The sequence below is a fragment of the Aplidium turbinatum genome, chromosome 3 (assembly GCF_918807975.1).
Source record: "Aplidium turbinatum chromosome 3, kaAplTurb1.1, whole genome shotgun sequence".
Taxonomy (NCBI): domain Eukaryota; kingdom Metazoa; phylum Chordata; class Ascidiacea; order Aplousobranchia; family Polyclinidae; genus Aplidium; species Aplidium turbinatum.
Window position 1 is genome coordinate 28,489,942 of NC_137474.1, and position 19,555 is coordinate 28,509,496.

Consider the following 19,555-nt stretch of genomic DNA (forward strand, 5'->3'; position numbering starts at 1 on the left):
CTGGCACCTCTAAATATTTAAAAAAAATTCTTAAGTTTTGTTTGTTACCTTCTTTTAGCCAACGTAAAAAAAATGGCAGGGTGGTCGGAAGTTTTTGGCAATTTTTTCTTTCCCACACATTTCGGGACGGCCCTATTGCACCGTCACAAAGACTGAAAACTGCTTGCACAAGTGCCTCTGGCACTCTGTATTTCTCATTGCCTATCCATTCCATTACTATTCTCGAAACTTTATTAAACGACATTTTTCATGTTCACGAAACACACATACAAGTTCTTTCCAATGTTTCGATATTCCTCTTTACACCTTTTCAAAATAAAAATGGCATTGTTGTCTCCTTTTCAGGCATAAATCCACACTGCTTCTTGTCCAGATTCAATAAAGATCTTATCTTATTCTTCAACACCCTTTTTATTATCATCATTGCATGTTCTAACAGTTGTAAGCTACTCTTTTATACTCCCTGAGCCACAATTTATTCGTCTTTTCCTTTGAAGAATGGTATCACTACACTCGTTTTCCATTTGTTTTGCATTCCCTTTCTCTAACACACACTGACTGATCTTAGTTATTGCTTTTAATCTTGTCTCTTCACTTGTGCGTATAATTTTCACAGTGACTTCAGATAGTCCAGGAGCCTTCCGTGATTTCATTTTCTTCATTGCTTGTATCACCTCTTCTCGAGTAACTCTTATTATTGGACCTGCTTCCATGTTTCACTGAAACCAAGTCTTCCATCTCTTTCTTTGATACATCGTCCACCATCTACGTCTTTTTTATCCTGCTTCAAAACCTTTATAAACTTGTATATTCGTTAAGATTGTTTTTTAATTTAGTCAATTCAGCTCCTGTTCTGTTCAGCTTCTTTCCCCATACCGTTTGCAACTATCTTGCTTTCGCAATTTTTCAATTGGCCATGCTCTTATCTTCTGATATATCTTTGCACCATGCCTTGTAGGCGACTGTTTTGTCACCAATCACTTCCTTCTCCTCTTTATTCGACCACCCACGTATTCCCTCGATCCACTCTGCCTTTCTTTTTCCCACAAACTTTATCACACGCTTGCAAAACTCTATGCTTGAAGGATCCTCATAGATCAGTCACATCGTTTTGAGCTATACCGTTACCCCACTTTTTAATTCTTTCTCTCATGTCGACATCTTCTAGTTTCAAACTTTGCTTCTGATAACCCAACCTTAATTTTATTTAAAGTCTTTTTCAAACATCTTTTGTGCAATACCTAAACCCACCAATCCATGTTGAAATTTGCATTGTATCACTTTCACTTCTTTGATCAGTTTTATGTTGTTTTTTTTATTACCAACTTCAAGTCAATTCAAGTTTCATTTCCACCTGCACTGAAAGTAACTTTTCTTGCTTCCTTTTTTAAACCAGGTATTTACCACACATGGGTTCTTTTCATCGCAGAACTCAAGTAGTCGCCTTCCGTCACGATTCCTTTTGCCTACGCCAAACCCTCCATAGACACCTTCAAACCCATCTATTTGTTGGCCAACGTGACCATTGAAGTCACCAAAACCCAACACATTTTCTTGATCACTTCTTACACTCCATTCATGGGCTATTTCATTGTAAAATCTTTTCTTTTCTACATTTGATTTTCCGCTTTGTGGTGCATAAGCACAGATCAATCTCATTACTACGTTATCTAACACTATTACAATCGCTATTACTCTATTTCTCTGTCTACAGTACACACCTCAGCAACATTTTCACATAACTTTTTCTTCACCAAAAATCCCAACTCTCCCAGTTCCGATGCTATTGCTTGACCACCACAGCTTGTGTCTCTTTCCTATGACTCTCAACAACCGGGTCCTTCGCTTCTGTGGCGGACTTCCTGTAAACGGCAAACATTCACTTTCCTCCCTCTCAGCTTTTCGCTCATCTCGGTAGCCTACCTCTACAACTAGTGGCGTACGCAGGGTGGGCCATGCCCCCCCCCCCCCCCCATTAAAAATGTTTTAGTAGTTAACGACGTAGATTAAGGCATTTAATATGTTCTGCATTGCTCTGTCAAAGCAATTACTGTAACAATGTTGTTTTATAGACTAGGCCAATACGAAATATATGGTCCAATCCACCTACCCCACCCCAGGTATGCCAATGTGGCATAGTGCTCTGTAAGCCTATTAGTGAGAGAGAAGTGGATAAAGTCTAAACTAAAACCATACTGGGATATCATGAAGACGTCTGGGATATCAATGGCCAGTGGCGTAGCCAAGGGGGGGGAGGGTTGGGGGTTACAACCCCACTTTGGCACGCGTGTGACGTCACGATATTGAGAATGATGCTTTCAGTCTCTTTATGCTTGGGAATGATGCTTTCAGTTTAAAACAAACTTGCCTAATTTTAAAGAAACTGCATTAAAAGAGCGAGTTTTGCCAATACCAAACATTCAAACATCTCAGCCAGGAATTAACAAGAAGAAAACATAGAGACTTGGCTTTGTTTTCGAAAAATGCCGAAAAAAACATGATCTTATCCTTTTGCTATGCCACCTGACAGCACCGTTTTACAGGAATATTCATACCCACATTTTTGTTGAAAATGCTCTCAGAATGCACCAAATTCAGAGTAATTTTTCAAAAATTTCTGGGGGAGGCCCCCCCCAGACCCCCCGCCGCTGGGTGTCGTCTTAAGCGAAAACGCCTTCGGGCTTCGCCCGCCGGTCGTCAAAACCCCTCCTTTCAAAATTCCTGGCTACGCTTCTCTCAATGCCCCCCCCCCCCCCTTGAGAAAATCCTGCGTACGCCACTGTCTACAACGCAAGCTTTTCATATTCAAACTTTCCAATCGTACGACAGAATTACAGTACTAACAGCATTGTAAGATAACACTGAGATTCTTTGTAAATCTTGCCCTTCTAAGGGGAGAATTCCCTTGCTTACTCTCAACCTCAATTTAAAGATCAATGATCTTGATGACCGGCTGCCTCTACACAACTAACAGTACGGTCAACCCGGGTGTCACTTAAATTTTCCTTTCTGCAAGTTGTCGCCGTTCCAGCCGTCTTCATTGATTGATTGAGGGTTAACTAATTTGACTAAGGAAAAATACAGACCCAGTGTTATGGATGATATTGCTTAATTAGTTGGTCATGATTAAACAACGTTTACATACCAGCAAACTTCAAAGGAAGTGCATCCTCAGTCCTGTAGGCAATTGCATCTCCAGGGTTGCTCATACAAAAACCTTCAGTTATTTCAAACGATTCCAAGCAGTTGTCTCTTACAGTTTGCAATTCTTCCAAATTGTTTTCGTTTGTAAAGTACTTTTTAAGTACTTCATTTCCTCCATCAAGTCCCCTATACTTTGGGTTGAAGTAGTCGCGCATCAAGAAAATCAATTTCTAAAAGTTGTTAAGAAAATAATTAGCTTAAACACAGCATATATGTAATTTAAGTAATTGTTGAAAAGTTTTCTCACTCACAGCGTCAAAACATGTTTATTCAAAATTACCCAACCCTAAAAGCTTGAGATGTTTCATTTCTTTTATTACGGCCGTAGATTTAATGCCATGAGAGCATATTTTTTTCATGTTCAATTTTTATTAAGCATCTACTGTATACTTGTAAGATAGGCTATGGTGCTGTTTAATTAATTAAATAATAAATTTGTTTGAGGTACATAACTTAGTTAGGGCGAGAAGGTTTTCATGCTCGAAACTGCAGTAGGCTACTGTTGAAGGTGGGGTAAGTTGAGCAGGTTTTTATAAAAGCGCGTTTCTTGAAAATGTGTCAGGCTTCAAAGAATATTTTTGTCATGGATGTTAAAGGTATGCTCATTGGCCCTGCTTCAAAGCAAAAATATTTTTCTTGTCTCTTATATTTCATCTGATCTGAGTAGTTTTGTAAAAGTTGCTCAACTTACCCCACCCTTTTTTTAATGGGGTAAGTTGAGCAACAGCATGGGGTAAGTTGAGCAATAGTGGGGTAAGTTGAGCAACAATGAATTAAGGCGTTGATTGCTTACATTAATAAGAAATCAAGACAACTTCAATTTCTTAAGTTGCAGAGTTAGTATAAATACATGTTTTTATTTCAGCTGAGCCATTGATTTACCACTTACAATACGTTTTTGGTTTTCGTATCTAGGGAGGGGGTGGTTGCCCCAGTTTTCAATATATCACCATATAAACTATTTAAATGTTAGGCTATAGTGAGAGAAAAATCTCTTGCAGACCAATGACGTAATGAGAGAGAAGAAAAAGGGTTGCACCTGATGTTAAAGCGGCCGGAGCCTGGCCATCTAAATGGTTACTTTTTACTTGCTCAGTTATGTGAATTACTTATTTCTTCTTTCTGGCATTTAATTAACGTTGTTTGACGCGTTACTACATCGTGGGAACGTATACACTATACAGTCGCTACAATACTCTCCGGCCATTACAACTTTGTTTTAGCGGTAACGTTTAATGAAAACAGAATCCATATGACAAGAACATGTCAATAACAGTCATTAGCCTCACTTCACAAATACAATGGTTATTCAACATTCCAGTTGTCAAGTTCAGATGAAAAAATACTTTTTCTTTACGACGTTCTGTGCCACCAACCGTTGACGGTGTGGGTAGTTTTGCCACAACATCTTTTGTACACACGGAAAACTCATCCACAGCTTTGTTACTGTATGTAATATATTCGTTATCATCCCGTGAACTTCCGCCACATTTTCTCAGGAATTTTGCATCTATGTCCCCATCATCATCAAAACCCTCAATTTGCCCCACATAGTAATGGATTTTGGACTTGCCCTCAAATTTTACAATAACAAAATCTCCAAGTTCCAAATTTAGATCAGGAGATTTATTACTTTCTTGCTCTTCATCGCTTGAGGCCATGGAACTCAAGCCTGAGAGGTTAACCGAGTCTTCAGAATCTGCTACAAAAAAGTATCTTCTTCATTACTGCTGGGTTGCAGTAATGCAATCTTCTTTTTTTACCTTTTGGTTTTAACTGTTGTATGGCCTTGAGCTTTTTCTTTTCAAGTTTTTCTTCTTTGTTTTGTTTTTCAATGCAATTCTGCTTTGCCGTTCATGCCAACGAGCTTTTATGGCATTTTTTTTCTGGAGTGTCTGTTAAAATGGCAGTTTTTCCCCTACGTCGTTTCCTTTTTGCTTTTTCGTGCTGCTGCCTTAGGGAAGGAAACTATATCTGATGGTGATGTATACACTGTTGTCCCAGTAGGCCTATCAGCAACTCCTGGACTGGTGAAAGGACGCCGATGAGTGGATTCACTTTCATCAAGATGTGCTGCTACATCACCAGTTACATCACTGTTATCGGCTGATTCAGGCTCAACTGTGCAACTGTCAGCAGTAACAAGCCCATTTTCCCCATTGCCAAGTAACATGGCATTAGACTGGCCATCATCAATAGGCATATAGTGCAGTCGTGGGAGCTTAAAAAGTGGTGTTTGTGGGAAAATTTTTTTATCAAGCTGATACTTTCTCAGACCTTCCCCATATTATGCAGATGGCTCAGAAAAAAATCCCCATCAATCGGATGATGGGACCCCCCCTTTTGGACCCATTTTCCAAATGACGTCACAATCCCTTTATGAAAATTTTAAGTTTTTCAAAATAGGACATATTATACATCATTTTTTAGCTTTTTTCAAGGGGAATAACTTTTTCTATTAACAAGAACCCTGAAAATGTACAGAAAAAGAGTTATTACCGATTAAGCAAAAGGATAAATCTGTCAATTTCAGGCAAATTTGAAATTATTCGTCACTGTTGGACTTATTCTTCTATATTCTATAACAAAAATTAAACAAAGTAAGCGAAATGTAAATTGAAGCTATCATCATCATCAAAAACGACAAAGATGTTGCTTTCCTCCTCGTCTTGTCCCGTTTCATATCTTCATTGTACGAGAATTCTTTTTCTTCGGTACCAACATCGACGTTACGCAGAAGTGAAAAAAAGTCTTCATTCTAAAGTTTTTCGTCTAGTCTCTGAAATATGTCGTTCATACAAATTATTACTTAGATACGAAAAAGATGTGAAACTATCTTTGTATTTGAAGCATACTTAGGCTACTATACTATTACATTCCACACCATGACATTCACCACACGAAGAAACACATGCCATTCCATAATTGCGACAGGTGCAAGTTTTCGTTCCACATGGATTTTTCGTTGATTTCTTACATCTGCATCTAATTACTTTGGTCAATGCTTCTGGTGCTATAGGCATATCCGTCATTATTGGGACAAGTTCGTTGTTGCTATTGTTTCTCCATCCCCATTCACAAACATTGAATTTAAATTCTAAAGACGTAACCCATGGAAGCAGGCTGCTCTTTGGCTCGGTGGTAGCTTTTCGGTGCAATTATCCCTTCGCATGCCATATACAATACATGTAATTGTCATGTCTAAAAGTAAACAAAGATAAATATTACATACAGGGTATCTAGAATTGGACAATATCTTGAAAGTGTAAACATTATTATATAACCGCTATGTAAAAATACATACCTGAGTTTAGTAAGCGTTGAATCTTCATTGCCACAATACCAGATCTTGAATGCAGTTATAGAGGCTTCTCCGACCTCCTTTTTGGGAACTCCAGACATTGCTGATAATTGCAGAATTCTCTTTCAGCGTTTCTGATTTTCGCAAACTTTTTTTCCCTTTTTCAAATATCGATGACGTTGTGTCGCATCCTGACCATGCATGGAGGAAAAGAAGATCTTCTTTAATATCTTTAATACTTGGGTTGGCTTCTTTGATTCTCCAGGCTTTGTTGAAGCGCTGCTTGGTCGAAGTAAATATCATCATGAGTGTCAGTCTTCCAATGATGCAGTAACATAGTAACTACATCAGTATCATCAGCAATGACATTTACTGGACCTTTTCGAAGAAGAGCATAATCAAGGGATTTCGCTACAATGGAACCGTCAGCATCATCAGAGCATTTTGCCTCGAGTAATTAACCGCCATGCGATGTGCCTTTCTCCTCTGCTTTGCAGTTTTATTCTTGTGCATTTCGTTTTTCAATATTCATTGTGTAGATCAGTTATTTTCAATGTAGATGTTATTGTAAAATCATCAGAGCAGTTGTGAACTTCAACTTCGGATTGTCTCAGAAGGGCAGAAACAAACTTGATGAATTCAGCCTTGGTTTCGATGCAGCTGAGGTAGCGATCTTGAGTAAAAGGAAGTGAATTGCTCGGATCAATTTTCACAAACGTGCTCTGTGGAACGGAATTTCGGCGCAAGTGCTCGTGACTTTTAGTACTTTCGTCATGATAGACATCAAATACAACTACAGCATGGGTATAATGTTTTTGGATATATATTTCACATACGAATTTCAAACTTCCGAAAACTTCATTCCTTTTTTCCAGCGAACTTTATGTAGTAGGCCTAATGCACCACCGTCGATATAATAGAAATTGCTTGTTGATTTCCTCTAAGGCATGCGACGAAGAACCAGGCAAAAGTATTTTTCGAAGAGAGGGTTTGTCAGGCTTTCTCATCATGCCTTCCTTGAACATCGACATTGGCTCTGAAGTCAACTCGAATTCGAAAAATTGCTCAAGGCTTTCCTCGCTTTCAGCAACAGCAAACATCCTATTGAACATGACTTTCGAACCAATACCACTTGCACTACTTTTTGTTTTGTTTACTTCCATTAAGGATTCTAATGGTTTGAACAATTGATTGATGCGATAGTAATTGCTACCCCATCTAAACCTTTTTGGATATTTTGACCAATTTGCTCCGCTTGTTCACAATTGACGTCATCTTTTCCGGCGATGGACAATAGACCGTTTGAAGAAGATAGGTTTACATCTGGTACTAAGAATGGGTTTTTCATTGTTAACCAGGCCAGAAACTTTTACAATCTTCGTAATCCCTCTTTTTTCTTGAAGCATCCAACTCTTCATGCTGGTTAGCCTACTTCATAGAAACTGAGCCTTGTTTAGTTGCGTCATTGCTTCATGAATACTTGCCGAGTGACTCACACCAAAAACCCAAAGATGTCGAACACTTTCTGGATACTTTTCCTTCCGTCAATCCTCCACGCGACTTAATTGAGCGCATAAGAGCTTACTCGATCGCAAGATCTTTCCAAATTCCGGCGAAGCTTTTTGCTGTCCTCTTTACTGTGTGCTGCTCGGTTAGAAGTTGATCGTAGGCCTACAACCATAGATGAAAAGAGAATTCTGCAATTATCAGCAATATCTGGAGTCATGGTGTCGAATGTAATAGTATAGTAGCCTAAGTATGCTTCAAATACAAAGATAGTTTCACATCTTTTTCGTATCTAAGTATAATAAGTATGAACGACATACTCCAGAGACTAGACGAAAAACTTAAGAATGAAGTTTTTTTTTTCACTTTTGCATAACGTCGATGTTGGTACCGAAGAGGAGTGTTCTTACAATGAAGATGAAACGGGACAAGACGAGGAGGAAAGCAACATCTTTGTCGTTTTTGATGATGATGATAGCTTCAATTTTTGTTTCGCTTACTTTGTTTAATTCTTGTTAACGAATGTAGAAGAATAAGTCCAACAGTGACGAATAATTTCAAATTTGCCTGGAATTCATAAATTTATCCTATTGCTTAATCGATAATAACTCTTTTTCTGTACATTTTCAGGGTTCTTGTTAATAGAAAAAGTTATTCCCCTTGAAAAAAGCTAAAAAATGATGTATAATATGTCCTATTTTGAAAAACTTAAAATTTTCATAAAGGGACTGTGACGTCATTTGGAAAAAGGGCCCAAAAGGGGGTTTCCCATCATCCGATTGATGGGGATTTTTTTTCTGAGCCATTTACATAGTATGGGGAAGGTCTGAGAAAAGTATCAGCTTGATAAAAAAATTTTCCCACAAAAAACCTTCCACGACTGCACTAATAGGTCGATCAGTGACCATGCTCGAAACAAATTCTGCATCAGAAAAAATGTCCGCATTGCAGGGATAAATCCCTGTGGAACGAAAGCCAGATGTAATGTTACTAGGAGTCATTGCCAATAAGTAAGCAGATTTTGCAATTCCGGGAACATTATAAATTGTTTTTGCCTGGATTGTTGCGAATCTAATTATCCATAAACCTGCTGTAGTACAACTTAAACGGTGCGTAGCCCACACAGCCTTGTCTAGAGGCTGTAGTTGATGCGATGTGTGGGGTGGTATGGTTAGCAAAATCATACCGCTAGCTCTGCATAGCTCTACTGACTGAAGTCACATTATCGCCAGTGAAAGCATTCTTCACTCGATTCATGTAACGAGTCAGCGTCATCCGTTTAATACCGTGATCAATAGAAGCAGCAATTACGGATTTTCCATTTATAACATCATCTGCTGCACTCCTCAGCACAGCATCTTGAATGTTTCCTCTATTTGTTTTTCTTTGATATATTTATATACGTGGCATTGTATTTAACTGACCAAGCAATATATTTGAAAAGGTAACCTGTAGGCTACATCAATTGTAGCTTTAACATGAAAAGGAAAGAAAAAAACAAGATAGGTAGCTGGCTTGACCTGATCAGCTGTTTTAAGTTATTTACTGGAGTAAGTTGAGCAACTGCTCAACTTACCCCAAGAGCAATTGCTCAACTTACCCCATCTCCACCATTTTAAAAAAAAGTTAATTTTTTCAAAAACTGCTAGAAAACTAGATTGGATTATTGGCTACAAGCCGAGACAGATGCAACGTCTATCTCTATTGCAAAACGAATTTCATCTATCTCTACTAATAATTCGATAAACAGAAATTTCCACCGCTGCCGAATATTTACTCCTAAGCACCTAAACTCAAAAAAGTGCAACCGTTCCTAAACAAAGCTTCCAGTTGTTTAGATCGATACAGTGGCTTAAAAGGCATTATGGGTAAAATAACTTGGTGACGAAAAAATTCGTTTTGGCTTTTCCGTTTTCCCGGAACTAGGGGTTGCTCAACTTACCCCATTGCTCAACTCACCCCACCTTCCCCTAAGCTTAATTAATAACTGAAGGATTTTAATGTTGGAAAGTGTGCGTGTTTCGTGTGGGATTTTATTCCATACACATTTCCTTGAAGTTTTCCGGTTGAGCTCATTTCTTTGTTTCAAGTCTTTCCGAAAAAAAATTGTTCTGTTGAGAGGATCTTGTGTTGGAGCTGCTGTGGTTGTGCGTTCGCTGAATGTTATGGCTCTTATAATTCTGTTTTGCAAGACCAAAACTCGATTCAATTGTTTTTTGAAGCTGAACATCAATTGATGATTCCATAGCTAGTAATGGAATGTGCCATTGCTGCGTAGAGGCTGAATAACGCTTTTCTGTTTGGATATATTCTTATTTTAAAACAAGTTACAGAAATTTTTGAAAGTTTTTTGGCAAATGTCATCAATGTACACTTTCCAATCTAAACTCTCGTCAGTGTTGATTCCGTAGGAGAGCAAGAAGTGACATTGGACCAGGACATTTTTGGTAACAATCATTTTTTGGTTGCCGGAGGCTTGTAGTGATAATGACTTCTCCTCTGTATGATTATAAACATTGAATATTGGACACATTTGTTGAAAGTACTGTAGATACAAATGTTGCACACTTGATACATAACTGATCGTCGTCGTCGTGTGAGCGTCTGGGGCCGAGGGTCTATCCTTTTACCACCCCAGATTCACGATGTTCCCGGACTACACCGGAAGGCTACTAGAGAGCAGCCAGTCTTTGGTTTCATCATCCATGACACGCAGACCTTCCACTCCGTTAGGTGGCTTGAAGATGGAACAGTCATTGATGATGTGGTCTGCGGTCTGTTCCTCGGCACCACATTCACAGGAGGAAGAAGAGGCCATTCCCCATTGGTGCATGATTGAGCGGAAAAGTCCGACGCCCGTACGGAGACGGTTGAGGCGCACCCATGCCTGTATTGGTAGTGTTAGACCGATGGGGCGTGTGTCGGCGTCGGGGATGAACCAATAGAGTCTGGTGACGCTTGGCTTCCATTCAGAACTCCATTTATGGTCCGCCCAAGCAGCTGCAGAGATTGTACATCAGCTTCGTTGATAAGAAGTTGAGCGGCTGGCACGAATGGGTGTCTTGATTTCAGTCGACGGGGGTGCTCGTTTGGGAGAGCAGAGATCTTGTGGTGGAGAAGGTGGTTAGTCTCCAGTGCCCGTCGACGGAGGGACAGAGTGGCTTCTTCGCGACGAAGCTCAGCGGGTTGGATGCCAGCGAGAATGGGGAGATTGTCCAATGGTGTGGGACGCAAGCATCCGGTCACTGTGTGCAGGGCGCTGTTTATGGCAGTGTAGATGTTATGGCAGTGAGCACTGCGGCACCAAACAGGTGCACAGTACTCTGCTGAAGAGTAGACAAGGGCTAAGGCTGCTATACGCAAAGTGTCAGCCCTCGCCCCCCAGCTAGAGCCTGCCAGGCGCTTGAGTAGCGCAGCGCGGGATGTGAGTTTCTTGCGCAGTGACACCAAATGGTGGCGGTATGTGTACGATCTGTCCAGTGTCAACCCAAGATATCTTAGTTCGGGGCAGAAGGACAGAGGTTTTCCGATGTTCTGGACGTGTAGCTCACGAAAGCTGCTGCCACAGTTTTGGTTTCGCTGAGTTTCAATCGCCAGTTCTGGAGATAGGCTGAGAGAGTTTTCATATCCTGGCTCAAGGTGTCTTCTAGATTTTCCCACGACTTTGTGGAGTGGATAATTGCCAGGTCGTCCGCATAAGCGTATTTTGCGGAGACCGTAGTTGGCAGGTCGTGGGTGTAGATGTTGAAAAGAAGTGGAGCCAGGATCGATCACGGTGGGACGCCGTTTTTCAGGCGTCTTAGTCTGCTTCGCCTTGAGCTACCGGTGGTGAGGGTGAAGCTTCGATCCCTGACAAGTTCCATGATCATATGAACCATATGTCGGTCAGGAAGCAGGCGAAGCAGCTTGCAAGTAAGGCCGCAATGCCATACGGCGTCATAGGCAGCTGTAAGATCTAGAAAGACAGCGCCGGCCTTCTTTTTTGCCTCAAAGCAGTCCTCGATGTCTTGGGTTAAGAGTGTGACCTGATCTACGGTGGATTTTCCGCGCCGAAACCCAGCTTGCTCTTTTGGAAGGAGCGGGTCGATGATTGGGTTGACGCGTGCGTAGATCAGTCTTTCGAGGTTCTTGAAAGGAACACAGAGGAGGGATATCGTACGATAACTCCTTGGGTCCTCTGGTGGCTTGTGAGGCTTAGGGATCGCATCTACTAAAGCTCTTCTCCAGATTTTTGGGATTGTGAGGTGGTGCAGGCAGGAAGAGAGGAATCTACATAACCAGGACTTTAGGGCATGGCCAGCATGGAGCACAAGCTCAGGGCAGATCTTATCCGGCCCTAGAGACTTGTGTGGTTTCACTAGGCGGAGGGCGGTGGCGAATTCCTCTGGAGTGAAGTCTCCAGAGACTGCTTCCTCTTGTGGTGTTTCCACTCGCCAAAGGGCAGATACTTCCTTGGCAACTAGGCGGGATGCCTTGCGGTCCTTTGTCTTGTAGTACATAACTGATATATTTGATCAACAGTTCCAAAAAGAAATTGTGTAAACTACTGTATAAACGACTGAAACTGCATAAAATGCTCATTTCGCAAACAATGTCAGTTGAGTGATAAAGGAAGCTAACTAACATTTAGTGGGTTATTGGGAGATGTGCCATCTACAGTATAGGACAAAACTGACATTATTTCTAATAGAACGCTATTTCAATGCAAATTATAAATTAAGGCAATTGTGCTATAAAGTTTAGTCATTGTTTGATAACATGAAATCAAAATAACAAATTTAATATTTTTTTTATTATCAAAAAAGTGTCAGTTAACTCAGGGGTCTCTAACCACGGGGCCGCGAAAAGGTTGCGAAGCTGCTTTCAATAGGTTATATGATGAGTTTTATCTAAAATTTAGTTACGTCGCTGGAGGTGATCAATATGCCCCCATCCTATAGTGTGCGATTTGCGTAGATAAACTCGCTAATGAGTCAATGAAACTATCGAAATTACTGCGGTATCTCGAAACAAAGCACTTTGAAGACAAACTCATTAAACATTTTGAACGAAGAAAACACCAACACCTTTCCCAACTTCTATCTCTAAAAAGCTGGTTTTTCTACAGTGGCAGCACCTAAATCAGGGGTGGGAAACCTGCGGCCCGCGTGACTGTTCCATATGGCCCGCGTCAAAATTTCTTTACCCAAAATACAGTGTTGTACGTTGACGCTGAGGCTAGCGCCGTCAACTATTTTGCGGCAACACTGCCTACAGGCACCTCAATAAGCTTTGAAAAGTTATCTGACATTTCCCCTAAGGGACAATGTTACACATATGTACCATAAAATTTATATGATTTTTTCAATACTAAAATACTCTCAACAATGGTAAAAACGTTTATATATTACAATACAACAACTATCCTTTATGTTTTGGAATGAAATAAAGCAAACTACTGCTGGTAGTTTCCACAAACATACCGTGAACAGACGTCACCGTGGTACTGCGCTAACTGCTCAAAAACCAACCTTTGAAATGTGTGAAAAATGATCCAGAGTTTCGTAATTCTAATTTTATATTGAACAATCAATGTAGCAGAATACCATCAAAACGTAAAATTAAAAAACAATGTTTATTTTAGTTGCGTAAGTCCACAATTTTTTTGGTACACATATGTACCATTATCCCTTAAAAGGTTCTGCCCATAGGCTGCTTACATAGCCTACAGTAGATGACTAATGGGACAAGAGGATGTGTCCAATGGAACACTATGTTAGATATATCAATTGATTGTTGAAGATATGATAGAATAAAAGAAACATGAAAAAATAAGACACTTCAAAGCTTTAGCGAATAAAAAGCTAATAAAGATAACGTTTTACCATGATCTAGCCTACAGCAAATTGTAATATCATAGACAGATAACGCAGGCCAACAAAAAAGATAAAAAATTTGTGTCTGCAATGTAACATGTGATTTCGGGTATATTGAGGCTGCTGATTTCAAAAATCACATCAGATTTTACCCATCACGTCAGGTTTTTGAGATTTTTGCATGATATTTTTTCTCATAATATTGGCTTTTTGGCCAAATTTTCTCTTTCCGTTACCGTTTTATAAAGACTTTATGAGCCAATAGTGTTTGAAAATGACTTTGTCATAATCATGGAAATAATTTTATTTTGTAACATTTGGAGATGTATGATGACACCATGACCATTGAAGTGACCGATCTATCTTTAGAAGGTACACTAGTCAGAAGGCCCCCTAGGTAGATGGTCCACTAGTCAAAAAAGTCACCTAGACCATTTGGCTAGTGGACCATCTGTATATGGTAGACCATCCAACTTATGTACCTTCTGAGAAATGTCCATAAACCACCCCTTACAGGCAGGGTTACATTCACTTTCGCCTGAATGTTTTGTACCACTCCACTTTTTGATATATAACATCGGTTTTATCTTTTTCGCTGAACCTGGAGATTTAAGCAAATGTGAAACTTGTCTATAACTCATTCTTATTTTAATTTTCATGTATTCAGATTCTTTCATATTAGCAAGGTGTCAATTATGTTTGTGGTGTGAATAAGTAGCAGGATGGCATCTTCAAGAAGAAAGTGTGAAAATGACCCTGATATCTTACATACTTTAAAATTCGCCTGGGTGATCAGGACAAATCATGAGCTCCACATACTGCATGTAAAGCTTGTGTGGAAACGTAAGACGATAGATCAATGGAAATCCTAAATCCACTCAGAACATTCACAAAAATCATGCAAGCGAAAGTTTGTCCTAGGGTAACGTTTCCCAAATGTGCATGTGAATTTCCTTTTTTCTGTAGAATTAAACGTATTTTTATGTGTCTATTCTATACAATTTCTTCAATTTTATATTTCTTTGCTTGCGCAAACATGTTATAGCGAATGACATTACAAACACACAACTGTAGCACCAACAAAAGGAAAAGAAGGCAAAACCAAAAGGTTTAATATATTCATTGGGGATTTGCAAAGCCACCAAACCTACTTCTTAACACGAAAAAAATAACAATGTAGCCTACTTTTGTAAAACAAAAAAGACGTTGAACGTTTAGTGTTAGCAGATAAACTTTGAAGAATTGGGTTTATTCAAGTGAGCAGACTTCAATAAAAAAAAATAAATAAATAAAAATTAAACAGGTCTTAAAATACCTCAATGTTTTCATTAATATTATGTTTGTAAATCTTGTGTAGACTTTAGACTTTATCATGATGAATTTAGACTTTATCGCAGACCTTGTTGACAAAAAAGGGTTCAAATTTCATGAAACGCCATAGTCTACCAGTATAGATCAGGCGTCGATTTTACCAATTTTTACCAAAACAGCATTCAGATATCATAAAATCCTGACGTGATACAAAAAATGTGATGTAATTTTTGAATTCAGCACCCAAAATATACCCTAGAATGGCATTTACTATGCTGACACAAAAAGTGTGTTGGCTTGTGTAATTGATAGCAACTTGATAGGATTGTATTACATATTTCAAAAACAATACGTAAAATAAAAAGATGACTACATAAATTCTAACATTTTCGGCAAAACTTTCTGCCCTGGTCAGGAAAATAACTTAATCCATCTAAACAGAACAACAGATATTCGTAAAATGTTAATAATAAATGACTGAAATTAATTACAATCTGCACTGAGTACAAACACAACTGACGTACAAACACAACTGAAGAACAAACACATAAGGTGTTAACATTCTGTTGTAAACTATGCGGGAGTGTAATCACAAAACAAGCTAGCGAGCGGTAACAACATTAAGAAAATCAAGGTTAACCACTAAACAACATAACCTGACACAAACGTAATGCAGTATAAACTTAACAAGAAAGATGCCCCTCCAGCGAATAATTTCTTTTTGAGCTGAGGTTTGTGCTGCTTTATTTGGAATGCCTGGTGAATTTTAGTTTCCAACTCTAATTGACAGCTTCAAATTATTTTGAATGAATCCAATGTAAATTTGATATTACAACAAATACTGCAGTCATAAATGTGGTCTTTGACTGCACTGTGTTTGTTGATGTATGTTAAATTCAGGTGTTCTGTTGCTCTTGTAGCCAAGTGTCTTGTGGATACATTTATGCATGTCATGTTTGTGCCACACGAACAAGTGAATTTATAGACAATGTTGGAACGAAAAGACTGGGGAACGGGAGATTTCGGCGAAAAATATGTACTTATTTTAACCCTTAGAAAGTTGGGCTCTTGGAGTCTTGCTCAGTTTGGAGGGGGGCTGTCGAGTCTTCTTATGCTTTAGGAGTGATATCTCTGTTATTTTTTAAGGCATGGTTTCAAAATTTGGGATTCACTTTCTAAAATTATTCACGCTGAGCATATCCGAAAATTGAAACTATGCGAATTTTAGAACTGCTCATATACGTTGAAATGTTGAGGTGACTTATGACTGTAATTGTAGCATGAGTTTACACATTATTTTTTTGGTAGAGTAATGAAGAACATGCATTTCAATGTTGTGATTAAATTTTTTTTACATAACTTTACATAAACAGTTAGGATTAACGAGACATGGGCAAAATTAATTACTTTCATCCAGCTGGTGGGAAATTTTTGAACAATAGAATATGAAATATTTCAGAGGATGTGCTGAGAAATGCCTTAATGCTCAATTTATAACCTTTATTCGCTCAAAATTTCAGCTCAATAGGGGTAAATAAACGTTAGGAAAAGTCAAGAAATGTCGTAGTCGCAGCCTCAGTGGTTTTAGAGATACAACCGTTGATACAAAAAAGTTTAATTGACACCCACCCCGCCGACCTTTATAGGGTTAAAAGTTTTGTACAGAGGAACAATGTCGATATTAAATTTGAGTTTAAAGAGTTTAGATATTTTTTTAGCGTACACGAGTAAAAGCAATCATTTTACAGAACAATTGCTTTGATTTATAATTTGCATTGAAATAGCGTTCTATTGAAAATAATGTCATTTTCGTCCTATAGATGGCAAATATCTCCCCATAACCCATTTAACCCACTGAAGGTTAGTTAGCTTCCTTCACCACTCAACTGACATTGTTTGCAAAATGAGCATTTTTTGCAGTTTCAGTCGTTTATACAGTAGTTTACACAATTTATTTTTGGAACTGTTGATCAGATATATCAGTTATGTATCAAGTGTGCATTGTGCAACATTTTTATCTACTTTCTACTAATGGGTCCAATATTCAATGTAAATAATTAATCATACATAGGAGAAGTCATTAGCACTCTGCTTAAACTGCGTCCGGTAGTCACATGTGTAATTTAGTAAAAATGTGACTAAAGCATGTTTGAGTCTTTCGTCAGGCTTCATCTTCTGTTCTTCACCCATTTTGCCACCAAGATCTCGACCATATCGCACAATGTCGATTGCATTCTATTTTTTGTACTTCGTGAACAACCAACCCAGCTAGAAATTTCACGTGCATTACACGTAGATTCTACGTACCTTGGGTCGTGTATTATACGTTAATTTTCACGTATAATACACGCATATGTGTCGACACTATTTCACGTGAATTACACGTATATTTGGTGGTGGATTTTACGTGTTTTACGCCGCATTACACCTAATTTCCTCGTATTTGACAACACTAATACACGTGTTTTCCACGTATATTTGGTGGTGGATTTTACGTGTTTTACACCCGCATTACACCTAATTTCCTAGTATCTGACACGTAGATTCTACGTTCCTTGGGTCGTGTATTATACGTTAATTTTCACGTATAATCCACGCATATGTGTCGACACTATTTCACGTGTATTACACGTATATTTGGTGGTGGATTTTACGTGTTTTACACCCGCATTACACCTAATTTCCTCGTATCTGACACGTAGATTCTACGTTCCTTGGGTCGTGTATTGTACGTTAATTTTCACGTATAATACACGCATATGTGTCGACACTATTTCACGTGTATTACACGTATATTACTCTTCTGGATGTGATTTTACCTTATATACCTTAAAAATTAGTCAAATAATCATAGGATTTTGAACACGTGTAATATACGTGAAAAACACGTGTTATTTTTGCAAGAGTTATATTCACAAAATAATCCCTGATAAAACTTCTAGAATCATATTTACACACTAGTCATACTAAATGATAGCTAAAATATGTCTCTAAAAAAATGTTTTTTAAACAAGTGAATTTTTGTTGGTGTACACAAACTCCTTAATAACACCTGAATTCTACCTAAGATACCATACTACCTAAAATCAATCAAAAATCAACGTGTAATATACGTAGCTTTCTAGCTGGGTAACCACTGTAGTGAAGAAGATAATAAAAAAGGGGAGTTTAGCCGAGTAATCAGGTCTACTAGGGACACTCACAAGTATAGTAAGCATACCGATTTTTTTAAAAATTTTACATTATTTAAAACCTTTTATTTTTTTAACTTTCACATCTCTCACCTGAAAATGTTTATCTTCAACATGGCTTGATTGAGTTTTTGCTGCTCGAGCGTAGTCGGTGAAAAGCTGCAAAATCGTAAAGGAAAATCAAACGTAGCAAAAATGTAATTTACCTGTATATGTTTTAAATTTTAACTCATCATCTTTCAGATTAATGAGGAAGATTAAAAAATCTTGTCTGTTGTTGTTGAAGGTGATTTTCTCTTTTCTGTTCAAAATTGATTACAACTTTATTAGTGAGTTTTTAGACCGTTTGATGAGTACAAAGACTGCTCAGTCACACAAAAAAACACAAACTCGGTTGCTGCTCAAGGTTTGGTGAAGAACAAAAATGTTGCCTAAGCCGTCTGTTTGTAGGTTTCAAATTACACGAGTACGTAGGTTTATCCTGCTTTAAGTTTCTATGAGTGTGTATGCGAGCAACCCCGGCGACTGAAATCGGGACACCGATTTGTACAGGCCGCACAACTCTTGATAAAAGCTGCTGCATACCAAAATTTATCAGTGCGGGTACTTGCGTGGACTACCATGGAGCTCGGAAGAAGGGGAACTCTTAAAGAATCCAAAGTCTCATCTCGGACACCGGCCTCCACCCAACCGGAATACTTTTGTTAAGAAGGACGAGCGTGCGGCTCAACCGCTCACGCTCTGATGTCGGACTCTTCCCCTCCAACATGCACATATGGGGGTGGCTCTATCCGCGATCTGTGAGTGTGGTAAGGAGAAACAAACCGCAAGCCACACCATCTGCCACTGAGCAATTTAACATGTGCCAAATGGCGTGCATGTAGGGTGGCTCGTTTTTGAATTCTTTTTTAATTCTCTCTGGGTAGTGGAGAAATGGTGCCAATGAGTGAGAAAACACTCATGACAAAATTTGAAATTCGTAACAAATTGTCTTCAGCCTCCTCATGGGGCTCAAAAATTGAAAAATGGGGTCAAAAACGCAATTTTTCAAAAAAAATTAAAAACATATTTTAGAGTGACGTCATAATGGATGCCACAAAGGCTTAATTGAACTGTTGGCATTGTAGTAGAGACATGCGCCATTATGACGTCACAATCCGGCAATATTACGTGATGTCGAATGCCGA

The 19,555-nt window shown here is 38.8% G+C and overlaps 1 protein-coding gene across 1 annotated transcript; it reads right to left on the reverse strand.

The window, feature by feature from the left end:
* Positions 1 to 906: 906 nt before the first annotated feature.
* Positions 907 to 1,659, reverse strand: LOC145766674 (protein CFDP2-like). Its single transcript, XM_082578385.1, has 2 exons — positions 1,405 to 1,659; positions 907 to 1,089 (listed from the first exon to the last, which is right to left on the reverse strand). The coding sequence occupies exons 1-2, from the start codon at positions 1,657 to 1,659 to the stop codon at positions 907 to 909; spliced, it is 438 nt and encodes a 145-aa protein (XP_082434511.1).
* Positions 1,660 to 19,555: the final 17,896 nt, after the last annotated feature.